Genomic DNA, 18,107 nt, shown 5'->3' on the forward strand with positions numbered 1-18,107 from the left:
AGGCTTCCGAGTTAATATTGACATCTAAATTATGTCTGAATTTTATCCTGAGGGCTTTTGACAAAAAGTCATGGGACAGAAAGAGTCGTTCTCATGATTGCACTGGTTTATTTTGGAAAGAAACTTTTATATAGAAATGTCATAAATCTGTCTGAAATGGAATCCACATTACAACAAATCAACATGTTACTTAATTAGCACCAGAAAACCCAGGATCATGCGGTCATAGTATTAATCCAAACCTTTTTTTTTTTTAAATCAACAAATGAAGTTGCATGTAAGATTTAGCTGTAAAATACATGTATGTAAAACACACAACGGCTTTTATAAAAGTTATAACATATTAACATAGTCCACTGGTGTCCACACTGTCTCAGGGCTTCAGACATAATGCCATTTATCCACTGCTGCAAAAGAAAACACAAACTGTTGAATATAACAAAGGCCGTATGAGGAAGGTGATGGATAGTTACCCTCTGGAGGCATGGGATGTGGGCTGCCATATGCAGGGGCCTGGGGGTGTACAACGTCACATGATCAGTTACCAAACTCAGCAGGTTCTTATACCAGATCATTACATCATCACAGAACCCTGAAATATAGAAGTTCTCACCGAGTGGACCGTGTCTCTGGCCTCCTCTGCGCTGCATTTGAAAGGGCTGTCACAGCAGGAAACATTCTTGCTGAATGAAAAAGAGAAAATGCAGGAAAGTTTTATCGTGTTTTTCCGGCACATGTGAGCACTGATGGGTTTCACCTCCAACAAATTACCATGAGAGTCCTCCACCATCGCTCTGCTTCTGCACTAGCGCCCTCCAGTGGTCATGGGCGGTCTTGATAACTTCAACAGCGAAGTCCTGCAGTGAATAAAGGACGCAGAACATCAGAATTATAGATATTATTGAGGGCAAAAGGTTATTTAAGTTAACATGTACCGTTATAATTACAGAAATGTTGATCTCGTAGTACCTTGCCTTGGAACTGCTCATTGAAACCAAACTTGTTCTCAGGCTTTCCGTCAGGCATCTTGTACTTCCTCAGCCAGTCAACAGTGGCTTCTAAGTGACCAGGACGTGTCCTGCGGACATCGTCTATACCTGCGAATAACACCATATTAAACCTTAAGACAGTATAGTTTCAATTGCGTCTTGATATTTAGTTTAACTTTGAATTTCATTAAAAGTTCAATGGAAAATTAAATAATATGTACGATAAAATTTGTATCTAAGCTGCTGTACTTCAAACAAATTTCTTCAAATAGTGATAAGAAAACACCCACTGTTGAGTTTCTTGGCCTCTGGATCCTCGGCGTTAATGGCGATGACCTTCCAATCCATTTCTCCCTCATCGATCATGGCCAAGATGCCCAACACTTTCACTTGGATGACCTGACCTGGAAAACACACCTAAAGCCCAGAACAGGTTGCTTGTTAGTGATAATGTGAGGAACACTGAGCCGCTCTAGATGGCGCAGTCCTACCTGAGTACCAATCTCACAGACATCCACGGGGTCATCATCGCCACAACACTTGGTGTCTTTGTCCGTGTGGTTCGGGTCCTCCCAGGTCTTTTACAGGCGACAGGAACACAGAAGGGAAACCAGTGCAACCATGAGCAGAAGCAGACTGGACTAAAGGTCACTTTTTAATTTCCTCACTTGCGGCAGCGCCCCATAATTCCAAATGTATCCTTTATAGGGAAATATGTTGGCAACATAGCGGAGTTTTTCCTTCTTAGTATCCTGTTTGATTGGGTTCAGGGGTTCCTTTGTTGCGATCTGGACAAAAAAAACGCGTGTTTACACCATTCGCCTTCACATTTGGGTGCTAATTTGTATTATTACGCATAAAGTCTGAGGGTTGTTTTTTTTTACCTCCATTTTGGCATTTGACCATCGAGGGGCCTCGACAACCATGTTAAAAAGCAACTGAAAATGCAATCAAATGGGATCCGGGTGAGGATGGTGAGCTGATCATGTTAGGGGCAAAAAGTAGATTAAATGGAATCCACTCTACCTCGGTCTCACTCTCTTTTCGTTTTTTCGCTGGCACATCACTATCCTGTTCAAAGAAAACTAAACCGTTAATTTCCCATCGTTTGCACATTATAATAGCAGGGTATTGTCATGATTTTACAGTTAAACGTTCACCAATGGCGGACTTAGATGTCAAAAATGACCAGTGTTAAACATGTACGTGACGAAGCTTTACCTGTTCCGAATGGGCGAAGAGAGGAATGTCATGGAACGGTGAAATATAGTTCCCTTCTGAGGTTTCTGCGACAGAATAGAAAGTTAAATATAGATATTTACAGTAAAAGACAGGAATATTAAATAAATCTGCTTAATCTGGGATACTCTTTTTTTGAGTTAATGCAATATGTTTACGTTCAATATAAGGAGACACAGCTGTGAGGTCATCTTCAGTCGTGACCTTGCAAATATGGCATATTAGGGCAGCAGCGTTCCATCAGATTGGCCAAATTTCAGAACACACACACACACACACACACACACACACACACACACTGACTGTAGGGATGGCTGCAAAACATGTTATATTACATATCATTGGGGCCTTATGCAACTTTTAAAATGTAAATGTGAATACTGCAATAATAAGAGATGCATAATGTACATCCCCGGGATATTTAAGGAAACCAGGAACAAAACCAGTAATGCAGGCCCCACGTCCTGCATGCAAGGACTTTTAAATGTAAAATATTTAATTTCATTATTTTACTTATTTACCGGATGGAGTTTCCTCGTGCTGCCTACGTAATCAACGGACAGGAAACACGTGAAGATTTAAAGGGAAAACTCTTTCCCCTATCTACTCATTACTGGCTACAGAATGTTACAAAATGGAATATCTACAGCTACACATTGTGTTATTACATGGTTGCACTTGCAAGTCTTGCACCCGTTAGCATCTCTGTAAGGATCATGGTAGGCTGGAACAAAACCATCTATGAGGTGCAAATAAACGCTTAGCACACGGCGATGCGGGACTTACTAAAATAAATGCGGTAGTCTGTACAGTTGGGGTGTCCTCTCTCCTCTGTCTGATAGTGCATCATGTGTCTCTGAAAACAACGGTGAGGCGCGGCTGCTACTTGGGGAACCAGTTTGTTGTGACGGGTGGAAAAGGAAGCTAAACCCGTGAGCAAGCGTCCTGGAGAGCAGCGAATAAGCAGCAACCTCATTCTAAAAACTTCTCGGGTGACCGGTCAGATTCCTCTTCCTGGTTCCCACTTCTTTCTCTTCCATGCGCAGACGCCTGCAAACCACGCCCCCACGCCACGCCCCCACCGAGGTCCATGTGAGGGAGGGGGCGGGGGCATGGATGACGCTTGGAGCGCGTAGGAACGGGTTGTTTTTAGAACAGTGCAGGAAAAATCCCCAGCTAGAATAAATCATGCTCTTTAACGAATATAAAACCGTGCAGATCTTCTCGCACTGACAGTTTTAAACGGCCGATTTTATATTAAAATGGGACTAATGACCTGTTTATAGCGTTGTGCCCCAACAACATTTGCACTACATGCAATGGATTTGGGGTAAAATCAAGATGGCGACAGTTTTTTTGCATTAATAATCGTGCATGACGTCAGCCTGTGGCTGTTCTTGGTCCGTGTGACCGTCCGGCTGCCTTCAGTGTCTTGTGAAGTGCACACCAATGTCCCAATCCCACACTAATGGCTGACGAAGTCAGCAGAGAACAAAAACACGCGTCTTTTATCAGTCTTGGTTCTTTTAGACAGTGTTTAGCCCGTTGCTGCCACCCAGGGTCGGGATGGGGTCATTACTTCTCGAGTCACCTAAATCTAAGTTGTTGTTTTTTTAACTCACCACAGTATACTAACCTATAATAGAAAATCTATGTGATTTAATTTTTTAATATAGGCTTTTCAACGCATCATTATTCGTCTGGCGCGAAAACATTGTGGCTGTTACGGATGAAGATGCTGTCTCCGTTGACTTTGCATTAATGTGAAAGAAAGCAAAAGGAAATTTGTTGCATAGTTTTGCTTTTGGTCAGTGTTACAGTTCATATTAACATTTAATGCACCTTCAAACTGTCCAGTTTTGGGTTGCTTTATTCCACCGACCACCAGAAGGGCGCGTCCTATTCCGTCCGGAATTTTCTCTGCTTTGTTTTCTTATCTTTTTGCAGCCTACATCGATTTCTGACTCGCAATCGTGCAGCGTACACCTATTGGTGACAAAAGGTGTCTTTCTTTCTTTCTTTCTTTTTTCTTTTTACAGGCAGAGATTGAAAATGTATATTTGCAATGCAAAATATTCTGCAGGTGATGACGGTGAAGCTCGCACACACATTGTAATAAAACAACTCGAAATATATTTTTTTTAAAGCGAGAGGAAAAACAAACACGTTTTTATGTTTAAAAGGAGTGAGAAGAAGCTAATTAAATCCCGCCCCTTTCCCTCTGTTAGTTAAATATGCACCATAATAAATTATAAAGCAGTAATATATCTTTGACATATGATTATGGAGTCTTTATGCTACCTTTGGAAGGACTCTCACTTTCAAAATGACCCTCACCTTAACCTTCATGACCAAACATCTAACCCTAACTAACCAAATTCCTACCTGAGCCTTTAACCAAGTCTTAACCCTCAAATTGATCTTTAAAGCTGTCAGGACCAGCTCAAATGTCCTCACTCCCACTGTCCTCATCTTGCTGCTTATTGCAAAGCACCATGTGGGTTCTATTCTATCTCCACGTGAGTAAATAAGCCCGATGATGTCATGTTTTTGAACCCGATGATAGCGGATTTGTCAACTTCTCCAGATCGAAGTCCACATGAATTTTTTCGGCCCTGAACAAACACGCACCCCGTTCGGACTGCTTGATGTGCCTGTTTTACTGCTGCAACAGTGCTCCATATTCAAACAAATAGGCCCATTACGGCTATCATAAACGATGGTTTAAAGTGCATGTTTGCATTTGACACTGTTGCCATGAGGGTTCAGGGCTGCTGAGCACAGATCAAACCCAGAACATGTAAATATAACCATCACGTCATATAATGAGTTGTTCATTACAGCCAAGGGCTGAAGGTCACATGACCTGACAGTGATTGTGGATGGACATGGATGGTAAATATTTGAAATTTTGATTGTTTTCTGCCTGCGAGGCGAATCCTCAGCGACATTCCTCAAGTGCAGAGCAGCACGGATCGACCCATCAGTCGTCTGAGGCACACATTCTTGTCTTTTATCTAACAAGCACTCATTAAAAAAAGCTATGTGTCTCAAAAACGGATTTCATTAACAGACTGCATATTTTTTCCACGATTTTGTTTCTACATTAAAAAGTAAATTCTGCTATTAGCTTTCATTAAGAAGAGAGTTTCTTGTGCTTATAATCTTATTCAAATATGGATGTCTTGTGTGTCTTGTCCGCAGGTGTCCTGCATTTGTCCATCACGGGACGCACCAATGAAAAGCCACACCCGGAGTCACATGACGTCACTGAGACAAACACGGGAGCTTCAGCTGTTTGCTCAGTTGCAAGTTTGCGCAGAGTTTCCACTCCTTTGGTCGACTACACGGTTCGATGATTCTGCAAACCTGATGTTATTTAGAGAAGATGCTGACGCTTTACTCTTGTTTACACATATTCACATTCTGATTTCAGTCATAAAACATATAATTATTTGTAGTGTCTCTGAGAGCACCTGGGGAATACTCACCTGGGGCCACGTGCACCTTAGATAACCAATCACACTCAATCAGACACAGCTTCAGGTCTATTTCATGTTCAACATGGGCATGGGATTGAACTAGCAACCTCTGTATTGCTAGAACAGCCATCTAGTCACCCACACTCCCACCCAGAGAGGGCTTGGCTTTTAGTTTTTCTTTTTCATAAATTTGCAACAAACAAAACAAAACAGCAAAGAATATTTCTGTGTTCTACGGTATTAAGTGTAGATTAAAACTAAAAACCTTCCATTCCTACAACAAACAGCAGAGAATACAAATTGAATTTGTCAGGCCCATTTTTTGAATGGTGATTAATCATTGTTAATCTGCAGCTTCCATGTGATCCATCGGATTTTAGCCATTATGATACATCTTAAATGTCCAATATTACAGCTCCCTTTAGGAAACTGTTCCACCTCAACTTCTCCTTCTTCTTTCTTCTTGTTTGGCAGCTTTTTACTTTTTTTGCACTTTTCTTTTTTACATATGTAATATGTTTAATTGTGAATTTACATAAACATTTTCTTTCCGTCATATGTTTTTCTCTGCTTGTACTCCACTTTCAATATTTGATCATGTGATCTTGTCTGTAAATTGCCTTGAAACCTTTTTCCCTCCCCCCGAACATCAAAAAGGGAAAACATATGATCCAGAGAGAGAGAGAGAGAGAGAGTGAGAGAGAGAGAGAGAGAGAGTGAGGGAGGGGGCGTGGTCATATACTGTCACTCTCATGACAGGTAGACAAAGAGGAGGGGCTAAATTACCTGTGCAGAGCTGGGACTTAGTGCACAGTGGACATTACACCTGGTGCACTTCCCAGGCTCTCCCGCCTGTCTCTCCCTGTTCTCAGCTGGGCTGGAAGCGGCGAGGGGACACTGACAGCCTCAACATGGATCCCAGTGAGGCCGGCGGAGGTGAGAAGGAGAAGGAGAAGGAGAAGGAGAAGGAAAAGGATAAGGGGATCAAGAGGAGGAACAGACCTGTGTTCCTGCGCTACCTGGAGAGGAGAAAGACAGACACTATCGTGGCTGAAGACACAGTGAAGGGCGACATCAACCTGGGGACGCTGGTGAGGAGGAGTCAGTCTGACAAGACGGAGTACAGCGCTAAACTTAAAGGTACCACATATAATGACCTCCCCAGGGGTCAAAACTATGGCAACAATATGCATAGACATACACGAGGAGTCAAAACTCTAATGACTGTCGATATGTTACCAGGAAGTTAATAATTAGACCAGAGATTCGGGATTTAAGGGTCAACAACCAAGGAACCACAGGCAGCCCAAGTGCATCACTGTCTGGCGCTGGACACCAGGCACCTGTTGTGTTACTATGTGTTGAGCGGGAGATACTCCCACAGGGACGCAGCCACATATGCAAACTGAGCTTCAAACTCAGGCCCAGAGGAGTGGCTTGAAAAATGTTCCAGACCTGCAGGTAAACACCGGCTCCCGGCACCATCAGGGCACAGAGACGGGCCGACCATCGTCATCGGGGCGTCACGGCAAAGTCTCCGGAGGTGTGACACGCATGGCCTCGCAGCTCGCTCCTTCTTTTTCAAGGGAAAAGTAGCCATTTCCGGCACCCCGGAAGGCTTGGGGCCAAGATAACAAATCATTAATTCAGATGAAGGTTGCCTCATCACAAATGCTGACGCGGGCTTTTTTTTTTTTTTATCTCACAGGCAATCCTGTCTGTGAAAAACTGGCTTCACCTGTCCCCGGGGTGAAGCTAGCGAGAGGGAATGCTACACTTCAGGCAAAATCCCAGTGCCACCGGCTGGATGACTTGCCAGAAAAATGAAAAAAATATAAAATATGCAAGTGTTCCTGTTTTATGTCCATGAACAATAGGTGTCACGTGCCGCCGTGACTCATTTCTAAAGTAGAACAGCATAGCCTACTGACTTAGTCTCGCAACTTCCTTATCAGCGGCGCCTGTGTTTTACCTGCAACACAGACCGTCTGTAGTTGCCATTTTCATGACAAACCTGCATCAAGGTTGTCAAAAACAAACAGAAGGTCACGGATCTGTTTTTGGTAAACCACTCTTTCGCCCGGCCTGGCTTTAGGTCCCCCCCTGACGGGCTGTAACAGACATGCGCTGTGGTATTACCACTGCAAATATTGACAGAACAATGACTTCACTGAAAGAGGAAACATATGAGTTTGACAGCCAGCTCTCATCTGCTCGTCAGACAGGTTCGTCGGGGTGCAACGTCATGGCAACATGCAATCAATACGTCTTATTATTTACAGTAAATGAGCATGATGGGTCTGGCAATGATTGACCAACACAAAGCCCTGTTTATTTTGTATGAATGGATGCTCATAAAACAAAGACTCCAAGTGGTTCCCTTAAATTAAACATTAAAACAGCTGGATGGTGGATGGTTAGAATAATTCTTGGAGTTTTCCTGAACAGCAGACACCGACATGCCATTTTTCACAGCAGGGGGGGTCACACGATACACCAAGCCGCGCATTCACTTCTGGGTCTGCCGGTTGGATCTTTTTTTTTCTTTCAACAGGGCTGAATAGAGAAAAGCATGTATCCGCTTTCATGGGAACTCCTGTGCCGGCAACCAGACCTCACCCAACATTACGGCTGTGTGGGTCTGAGATGTGTCGGAGGGGGAGGATGCTGCTCTCCAGTTCAACTTTTACACATAATTAGACTGAAAGTAGCAGGAATCGGCTAAAAATCCAACCCTCCTTATACACACATTGCGAGTGAAGGTTTCCTCCTCAGGTTTATTTGTTAAGCAGTCAGAAATTTAACATATGATTGTTTCTTTGCTGTTATTTTAGAAAAAAAGGAATGCAGAAAGATGTATTTTAAGCCTCACCCAGTGGGTTCTATTGTTGTAGGCTTTGATCAGTTAATTATTAACTGTGGGACTAAGGGTTTATGCACTCAAGCTGTCAAATCAAAGAAGTTTATTTCAATGTAAAACCGATAACCAATGATAGCAGAGTGAGAGGATTACAAGTTTGCATTTAAAGAGATGTCGGAAATGTCCTTTCATCCATGAGCAAGTGCAGCAGATCAGCTTTCACAGGCCTCAAAAACCACACCCAGAATGATTTGTAATTTTCTAATTATGTCAAGCTCTATCACCAATTTTAGCTAAATAGCTGAGCATAATTGATCTTTTCACAGTTGTTAATGTCTACACAGGTGTTGCGCAGGTATGTCTATTCAGTTTGCACCACACCCACAGACGCTCGCCCCCGTGGGCAGGGGGAGCAGATGGAATGCCTGAGCACGGCGCAGCATTACATCAGCGCCTCGATCAGAGCCGTAACCTGACACAAACATTCAAACTCCACCCCCAGCCACGCTCCAACCTTTCACTCCAGGGAAGAAAACCATGTGTGGTGTCACGGAAGCATCCCTCTTCCCTCTGAATAGACCCCCCCTCTGTCTGTCATGCAAAGTCAGAGAGAGAGAGAGTCAGAGAGAGAGAGAGAGGCCTGACTGACTTGTAAAGTGAGCTTATTTGGTGTCAAGTTAAATAAATTAGATCACTGTCAAATACACAAGTGTCAGACGAATATGTTGTGATGGTTGCTGGGTTTTCTGAGCGTGCAGCATCAGCCCAAAGGCCGAAGGTCTTTTTTAAAAAATGTGAACTTACGGCTTGACGGGCCGCACCATCGCGGCCGAGGCACTATTTTCTCTAATGTGAAAAGTGCGCAATGTATTTTTTTCTCAGAGAAAATGACGCCCCACGACATGTCCACACCCACCTCGCCGGTAATGGACCCCGAAGAAATTCGAATGCGGAAGATGAACCGCAGGTCAAAGGTCATCCAGGAGCTGGTGCAGACAGAAAAAGACTACCTCACAGACCTGGAGCTGTGCATCAGAGAGGTGGTGCAGCCTCTGAGGAATCTGCAGGTAAACGCTGATCGTCACAACTTTTGCCTAACTTGTCTCCATGACAACCAACTGACGTTACGATGCTCGTGTCCTGCCAGGTTGTTGATGTGGACAGGATGTTCACCAACATGGAAACTGTGTGTGAGGTGTCCGCAGCGCTCCTTCACAGACTGCACGAGGCTATTGCCGAGCTTGACAAAGAGGCAGTCGTCATAGGTAACGGCGTTCACCCGTCCGCCACGACTGCTCGGCCTCTTATTCTGCTGTGAAGCTTACATCTCATTTCTGTCTGAAGGGGAAATATTCATCCAGGCGAAAGCAGCAATAGAGGATGTGTACAAGATTTACTGCTACCATCACGATGATGCCAACACGTCGCTCAAATCCTACGAGAAAGAGGATGAAATAAAGCAGCATTTTGCCACGTGTATATCAGCTCTGAAGTGAGTCATTTCCTCGATGTAAATATCACGGTCGCATGTCACCGCTTATCATTAAATATGTGACTTTGTTTCCTTATCTTTGTATTTACAGGAAAATTTACGAGCAAGGGTAAGTATCGCTTCATTCGTTTGGCCTTTTCTTGATTTTTGGGATGAAATGATAACGTGAAACTGGATTTCATCTTAAAAATAAACAGTTAGGTTGTCAGAAAACATCCAACAGAGGGGCTGAGCAACAAATAAACACAACATAAGAGAAGAGAAGAGTTCAAAGTTTAGCAATCAGATGCTCAATCAGATGAAAGAACGTAAGACGAGACTAGAAACACTAAAGGACGTCAGAAAACAGACACAGACACTGCAAACAATCAGAGAAGATTCCCTTTTTTGCACCATTGTTTGGGAAGAACCACTAACCGGAGCTTCGATCGGGTTTCATCCAGACTGTGTGTCAACATTGCTGCTGCTGTTGTCCCCTTCACATCAGAAACACTCACTGGTGACTTGTCTCGGATTACCAAATCATTAACTGAATGCCAAGTGAAAGGATCCAAAGAACCAGTGCTGGTGTCTTGCAAGCACAAGAAAAACCCATTCCTGAAAACAGAGAAGACAAAAAGAAGTTCTGACTGGGCGTTCCTGACGCAGGGGGCAAGCCACAGCTGTAGCTGCTGGGCAGGATGGTGGTGATCCAAAACAGAGCTATGTGGACAAAATGTTGTTGTGTGTGGGGGGGGGGGGGGAGGGTGCTTAAATATACAAGTGAGAAAAGGTTGAAAGGACCAATCAAATCAGACCAGGGCAGAACCTCACAGATGAGGAAGTAAACATGTGCTCATCCAAAACTACATAAAAACAGGAAATCGGTAACTACAATGCTCCAGAGAAAATAAGTCCAATTGTGACACCTCGGTCATTGTTCGCAGAGGGAAACCCAACCTGCTGGACATGGGTTCGCTGCTCATCAAACCAGTGCAGAGAGTTATGAAGTACCCGCTGCTGCTCGGCGAGCTTTGGCAGGCCACGCCCGAAGACCACCCAGACTACCGGCCGCTGCAGGAGGCCCTCACCACCACCAAGATCATCAACGTCAACATCAATGAATTCCGAAGACGCAAGGACATCGGTGAGATCGCGCACACACAAACGGGCACCCAGGCGCGTCCTTAGACTCAAGGCTTTCTAATTCTGTTTGCAGTGATGAAGTATAGAAGGGTGGAGGACGAAAGCACGCTGAGGGGCAAACTGAACAAGTTCAACATCCACTCCATCCGTAAAAAGGGCGACCGATTTGCCGGATATCTCAAGATCCTCACCGGAGTTGAACCACAGGTAGATTAAAGACGTCTCCGGCCAAAAGAAAGACAGTTTTGTTGAAGTAAGGACGACGTTGAGGCGCGATGCTCGATCTCCACAGGTGAGAGACGAAACGTTTGACAGAGAGGAGAAGCTGTTCAGGAGCCTGGAGAAAGCAGTGAGGCAGCTGGTCAAGAACGTCCACTGGTACCTGCAGCACACTCAGGTAGAGGTTCTGGGCCAATACGTTCAGGCTTTCTTTTCTTTTTAACGGACATTCTGACAAGTCTTCCCGTACCTGCTGCAGGAGCTCGTGTCTGTGGCCGTCCAGAATGTCGAGGACATGGAGACCATCGTCAAGGAGCCCAAGAAAAATGGAGTCATCAATTCTACACACACGAATGGAAACGATCCCTACAAGCACTTTGTGAGTATTGAACAAAAAAACTCTATGTGGAGTCATTTTAGGGTACAATTAAAGATGCTGGTTTCTCTTGCACCAGAAAGACAGCATGGAGTGCTCGGTCCTGGCACCGCTCTCCTCCCTGCAGGGCATGTTCACGGGCCCACAGAAGCTCATCCAGAAGCGCTACGACAAACTGCTGGATTACTGCAGCCGTCTTGAGCGCTCCTCTTCCAGCCGTCTTGAGCGCTCCTCTTCCTTCTCCTCCTCTTCTTCGTCCTCTTCCACCACCACCGCTTCTCCTTCCGACGACACGTCCGGACCTGCCAGGAGGGACTACGAAGCTCTCAACGCCATGCTTGTGGAGGAGTTGCAGCGGTTCAACGCGGCGGCCTATATGATCCTGACCAACTCCGTGGTGAATATCGTGACTCTGCTGCGCAGACTGATGGAACGAATCCTCGTCAGCTCGCCGTCCATTCATCAGCTGCCGGTGAGCAACTCACGAGACAAAACTTCAGAACCTCTGCTCATTTGGTCGCTTTAACAGTCAAACCCAAACGTTTCATACTTTCCAGGCTCCGTTGTCGAACACCGCCGAGGTGCAGAACAGCATCATGGAGGAGCTCAACAATCTGACATTTGTCAAAGATAACGCACAGAAGTTAATGGAGAGGAAGGTCAGCTTCGAGAGACAACGGGACAAAAAAATGACAGTAAGAACCCAGCAGTTTTGTTTGTGTAGCTTGCAAAAGGGATGTTTTTTCAGACCATAGAAGGACAGAGAGGGCTGCACCAGGCACTTAGCAACTGAAATCTCCCGCTTGGTCTCAATCCCTTTGTGATTTATTCATTTATATGTGTGGGGAATGGGAACCAGATGCAGATTTGCATATTCCAGAGTGCCCTTTTCAAGTCCCCCCTTTGCACTCCTAAAATGATAAGAAATGCCAGCGCTCACAGGCCAGGGCTGCTTCATATCATCTCCTTTCTGGACTTTGTTCCCCTCCAGATGCCAGAGGTGCAGCATCAGACGGAGGACCAGCGGGCCAAGCTCCTGGCAGAACACCCAGTCAGCAGCCTTTACCTGCTGAAGAGGAAATGCAATGGTTGTCAGGAGCAGGACCTCAGCCTGCTGGAGGGGGAGCTGGTGGCCCTGCTAGAGGACACGGACCCATCGGGCAGCAGCAGCCGCTGGCTGGTTCACACTGGAGGTAAGCACGTGTGTGTCTGTGTGTGTGTGTTGTACATACTGAGTAGCAAAGTCCCCATCCTACTAGCAAAATAAGGACATTTTGGGAAAATAAAGTCATTTTGGTTGGTCCTCACAACTTTCAAAGGACTGTTTGAGGTTCAAGATGCGGTTATAAGGTTGGGGATAGAATTGGGTTTAAGTTAGGGTTTGGATCAAGGTTAGGGTTGTGGGTTAGGGTAAGCTGGGTAACGCTTTATGCCTAGTCTTCATAAAGACAGAAGTAGAAGGATGTGTGTGTTTCAGCACAGACACTTCACACACTACCTGTCAGACACATTAAGGGCATTAGGATATCACATGAAAGCACCTGTGAGTAGACGAGGCTGCAGACGCAGCAAACCCTCAGCACACCAGAATCAGTCCCAGGAGCTTCAGTGATTCAAGGTTGTTGGTGATGGACCTCGTTGCCTGGCTCTGCTGAAGGTTGCCTCACAACTCCAGATGCACCTCTGTCTCTCTGGCTCTATTACACGCCTCCTCGTCTCCAAAATGACATTCCATAGACTTGTAGGATGCAGCACAAGATGCTGCACAGCTTTTCTTCTATGGAACTGGTGCCTACATTCTATTGAAAGACATACCATAGTTTAACCCAGTAATTGTGGATGCAATGGCAGAATTGTAGTTTTTGTGATGAAAACTGTCAATTAACAGATTCAGGATCGGTTCCTCACCTTATCATGGTGGAGGGGTTCTCTAATGTTCCTAAGATACAGAACATGATCTTTAGTTACTTTAATTTACCATCTTATGACAAACTCTCCCTTTTGCATCCCCATCAGGCTCTCAAGGCTACGTCTACTCCACCTTCCTCAAGCCCTACAATCCACTGAGAGACTCCCAGCGGTCGGGCCAGATGTGCAGGGATCAACAACAGCAACCGCAGCAACAGCAGCAACCTGTGAGCGTGGACGAGGACTTTGACGACCTCAGCCTCTTCGTGTCGGGCAGCGGCAGCAGCAGCCTGCGGAGCTTTAACCTCAACACCACCGACAGCAGCTCAACGCTCTCTGGACTACAGGGAGATCAAGTGAGCCCCGAGGACACGGAGGACACGCTGGAGAACGACACTCAGCAGGTGTGTTGGAAACAGCATGATTGTTGGCAAGGTTTATTTTAAATAAAGGATAAACATATTCCAACAAGAAATCGATATAACAGTGCCCCCTGTTGGAATTTTATAAAAGTGCAACACTTTATTTAACCACGTGAAGTTCTCAGCTCCTCTAGCCTTATACTTTATAAAACTGTTAACTGTAGAAAACATTTTAAAGTATCTTGATTATTACTTTTGCAAAGACAGAAAACCTCTATATTTTTTTTAACTATTAAGTCATGATCCTTTTTTTTAGTATGAATCCTACAAAATCCCGAATTAATCCAACAAAATCAATTCCTAGAATAAATTCCTGTCTCTCCCATATTTGATCTCTTGTTCCAGTTTTATGCCGTGTACGCCTTCCAGGCCCGCTCTGACCAGGAGCTGACCTTGCAGGAGTACCAGCACGTTCGCATCCTGCAGTTCTCTGACCTTGGGGGCAACAAAGACTGGTGGTTAGCCGAGTGCAACGGGCAGAGGGGATACGTGCCTGCCAACTACCTTGGCAAGATGTCCTACGCGTAGAGATTTTCTATGTTGCCAATCGGGAACATCTCCGCTTCAGCAGTTTGGAAAAGTTGCGGCTGTAAAACATCTTCGCGCATGGAAAAAAAATCGGAGCTGAAGGAACTCAGGGTCATGAAGCGTGTCATGAAGTGTTCAAGGGATCTTGGAATGGGAGGAGAACATGGCGCACTGTTCTGAGCACTTTTTTTCTACTTCAGTGTTGTAGAGTTTATATTAATATGAAGTGATTTATTAATGAAGTAAAACCTACTCATGTGAAATAATTGATGAAGGAATCCCTGATTTATATTTTAAATATTATGCTTCGAATAAATGGGATCTTTTTACCATTTCTCCTGCTGAATACTTGTGTTCAAATGAGGGGAAAAAAAGGAAAAACAGAATGACCGTTTACAAAAAGATTTAATTTTGATAAAACGTGACGGACGCCTTTTTAATGGACTGATTTGTTAGGACAGAACAAGGCACAGTTGCGCATCTGAGGGTGCGCCTGTCATCATTAAAGTTCTTCTCCATGGCCGTCCTCCCCTCCTGTTCGAGGTTCCTCATTTCTTCAGTTTCTTTTGTGCTGCTTTCTTCTTAACCAGTTGTAAACGTTTCATGGCGTTAAACTGCGACTCCTGGGATGTCGGTGCTTTGTCTCCTGCTGCCGCCTTGGAGCCGTTGTTCCCGTTACCTCCTCCATTGCCTCCTCCGTTTCCTCCCGCACTCGCCTGGCTGCTGCCCGGTGAGCTGCCCCCTGATGAGGCTGACCCCTTCCCCTGGTTTTCGGCGCTCGAGGAGCGGTTGAGCGGCTGCTTGCCAAGCGTCAGTGGTGGCGGCGGCTTCAGTGGCGCCTGGCTGGAGCCATTCCCGTTGCCACTCCCGGGAATCTTTGCCCCGCCGAGGGTGGACTTGGCTCCAGCCAGCCCAGACAGGCCAACAGGTTTCTGGCCAGATGGAGTCAGTGTCTTATGGCTGCTGCCGCTGGGACCAGGGGGGCCCGTTTTGGAGCCCGCAGAAAGAGACGCGCTCGTCTTGGCGCCAAATGCGGCCCAACCTGTCAGACCGCTGCCGGAGGAGGAGCCGCTGCCAGTGGGATTGGCTGATGTGGCGGACACCTGAAACCATAAACAGTGGAGCTATAAAATGAACCTCATTTTAAAATAAAATACAAAGAAATGTTTATTTCCCAGATTTTTGGGTCAATATCCGATCATTTGAAATAACTTATTAACTGGAAAACCCAAAGTTTAGACTCCCTCCGCAGCCCTGAGCATCTTCTCTGACTCGTGGAGACACACCTTTACTTCTGTCCGTTTGAAGGCCTGGAAGGTGCTGGCTGTGTCAGGTTTGGGTTTAATCTCTGGCTTTTTCACCAGCGGGTCTTTCACGACTGGCGCCGACGTTGCAGAGGCAGGAGATGGTTTCTGTGGGGGTTTCTGGGCCTGGAGGAGGTTTGTAAACACACTTGTTGCTACATCTATTATTGTTTTGACAGCCTACGCAGGTAGATGCATCATTCACCGAGTGGTTCCTCACCATGCGCTTCATTTGCCTGGTGCAGCGGGCACAGTACCAAACAAGCCGCGGATCATTCACATCTTTATCCGTCACCTGGGGCTTGTGACAGTCCTGGTGGTACAGGTTGTGACACTCCTGGCATTCCACCAGCTGGTTTCCCATCGTCACTGTCATTTGTCTGAGGCGGTGAAGAATACAGCAGGTAAAATGTATGAACACGAATGTTAAAGCAGCATTCAAATTGAATCCAGACTGACCTGCAAACAACACAAGCCAGGCCCATTTCCATGGCAAAGTCATCCGCATTGGTCTCGTCATAGTCACTGATGTTTGGAAGGAGGTCTTTGCTCGTCTGAACTGTAATAGGGGAGGAACGATTCTCTGGTTTCTCCAAACGGGGCTTTTTCGGAGGGTCCACGTCAACCAGATCAACTCGGACCTGTGTGGAAGAGAGGGGGGAGAGAGGGAGAGAACGGAGAGAGAGTTCACACCCGAGTAACAGTAAAAGAGTAACCAACTTATCACTTATTTAACTTCCCAGTTTCAATGAGCAAATGGTTGACAAGTATGTGTCAGGTAAAAACTTTCCTAATCAATTAACCAGCACTAAACTGAAGCTAACTGACATCACCAGCAGTGCAAAATTAAAAAAATCAAAAAATCACTAGAATTGGATTGGTTTGTTTGAAAGAAACGTGTCCGGTACCTTTTCAGAAGGCCTTTTCTCAGCCTCTTTCTTGCTCTTTTCTGAGCTGGATTTGCTACTGCTGTTGCTGCTGCTGCTGGAGGACGATGAACTTGAAGAAGACTTTGAGTCCTGTTTACTCAAGCTCAGCTTCGAAAGTGATCCTTTGGTATCCATATCCTGAAATGCACAACAAACAAACGAGGTCCCAACATACTTGTTGGTAACAGACTGGAGATTTGAGAAATCGGTCAAAACTATGGTGCTAATGTTAAGAAGTGTGCGGTTTTTAAATCCTTACTTTCTGTAATAAACGGTAAGAGGAATCACTTCCTCTGGAGAGGGACTCATCAAGTAAAGCTTTGAGTTTCTCAGCCGAGTCTTTACTCTTGGAGTGCAGGTAACTCAGACCCTTTAAAAAGACCGGATCCAACTCCAGACTGACAGGTCCAGCCATGGCTTCAACGGCGAGAATTCTGAAATCATCAGATCAGATGCACATGATGTTGAATTACTTTATATATTACAATCAACACTGAACTATAAATGCCTAACGCTGACTGACACATTGCTGCTTATGACATGTTAACACAAGTCCTCAAAGTGTAAAGACATTTGTATTATGTTTTAATCATTTGATGGCGTTATTATTAACAAGGAAAGAACAGGACTTTTAAATAGCTAATCTGTAAAGAAAAATATATTGTAGATTCCAGCTTGATTGCGTTACCTCTCGTTCGACTTTGGATAAAATTTAAACCCGATGTTTTGGTTCTTCTGACAAGCGACGTTTCATAGGTACATCAGACAAAAGGAAACGCCGGAACGGATATGGGGAAGGACAATTTCCCTTTTGGATGCATCCGGAAAAGCCCAGGCTGTTACTGAAATAACTCGGTTACTCGTTGATCCTGATTCACGAAACAGCTAGTTGGGTCGAGTGGACTTTCAAATTAACTCACCAATACCCCGAAAACCCGTTAGCGGACATCAAATCAGCGCGCTTTAAATGACGTCACAGCGTCGCACGATAAATACGTAACAGCTCTACTTTACATCTAATTTGGAATGTATTTAAAAACAACGTTAAATGCATTTTTTTGATAATGTAGTAATATTCCTTAAATGGTTAACACAATAATTATGAATTCATAATTTATTGCCTCGGCTGTGGCCATATCTGTGTGCGACATTTAAATATGTCCGGAATGTACAGGAAGCAAGCATGGGTAATTTTTGATTGATTTAAAGCATTGCACTATTTTTGGCAATGTCT

The 18,107-nt window shown here is 44.9% G+C and overlaps 3 protein-coding genes across 5 annotated transcripts; 1 reads left to right on the forward strand and 2 right to left on the reverse strand.

Moving 5' to 3' along the window:
- Positions 1-88: 88 nt before the first annotated feature.
- ppa2 (inorganic pyrophosphatase 2) lies at positions 89-3,298 on the reverse strand. 3 transcript variants are annotated; one of them, XR_008950929.1, is made up of 12 exons: positions 3,015-3,298; positions 2,211-2,275; positions 2,016-2,060; positions 1,874-1,927; positions 1,658-1,777; positions 1,481-1,567; positions 1,280-1,406; positions 936-1,097; positions 772-857; positions 614-683; positions 474-513; positions 89-407 (listed from the first exon to the last, which is right to left on the reverse strand). XR_008950929.1 is itself a non-coding variant. In XM_057035163.1 (12 exons), the coding sequence occupies exons 1-12, from the start codon at positions 3,202-3,204 to the stop codon at positions 382-384; spliced, it is 1,035 nt and encodes a 344-aa protein (XP_056891143.1). In that variant the 5' UTR covers positions 3,205-3,298; the 3' UTR covers positions 89-381. The 3 variants fall into 3 exon arrangements, 2 of the variants coding, with proteins under 2 accessions (XP_056891143.1, XP_056891142.1); XM_057035163.1 differs by having other exon boundaries at positions 89-404; positions 970-1,097; XM_057035162.1 differs by having other exon boundaries at positions 970-1,097; positions 3,015-3,297.
- A 3,213-nt stretch (positions 3,299-6,511) lies between these two features.
- Positions 6,512-14,975, forward strand: arhgef38 (Rho guanine nucleotide exchange factor (GEF) 38). The gene is made up of 14 exons (XM_057034670.1): positions 6,512-6,850; positions 9,453-9,637; positions 9,718-9,835; positions 9,915-10,062; positions 10,154-10,171; positions 10,989-11,188; positions 11,261-11,394; positions 11,480-11,584; positions 11,666-11,785; positions 11,862-12,254; positions 12,340-12,477; positions 12,774-12,975; positions 13,799-14,094; positions 14,458-14,975. Exons 1-14 carry the CDS (start codon positions 6,622-6,624, stop codon positions 14,638-14,640), a joined length of 2,469 nt encoding a protein of 822 aa, XP_056890650.1. The 5' UTR covers positions 6,512-6,621; the 3' UTR covers positions 14,641-14,975.
- Positions 14,976-15,026: 51 nt separating this feature from the next.
- Positions 15,027-17,853, reverse strand: ints12 (integrator complex subunit 12). Its single transcript, XM_057034677.1, has 7 exons — positions 17,562-17,853; positions 17,133-17,307; positions 16,853-17,011; positions 16,404-16,585; positions 16,165-16,324; positions 15,927-16,070; positions 15,027-15,743 (listed from the first exon to the last, which is right to left on the reverse strand). The coding sequence occupies exons 2-7, from the start codon at positions 17,286-17,288 to the stop codon at positions 15,189-15,191; spliced, it is 1,356 nt and encodes a 451-aa protein (XP_056890657.1). The 5' UTR covers positions 17,289-17,307; positions 17,562-17,853; the 3' UTR covers positions 15,027-15,188.
- Positions 17,854-18,107: the final 254 nt, after the last annotated feature.

This window comes from Takifugu flavidus, chromosome 6, assembly GCF_003711565.1.
Source record: "Takifugu flavidus isolate HTHZ2018 chromosome 6, ASM371156v2, whole genome shotgun sequence".
NCBI lineage: Eukaryota > Metazoa > Chordata > Actinopteri > Tetraodontiformes > Tetraodontidae > Takifugu > Takifugu flavidus.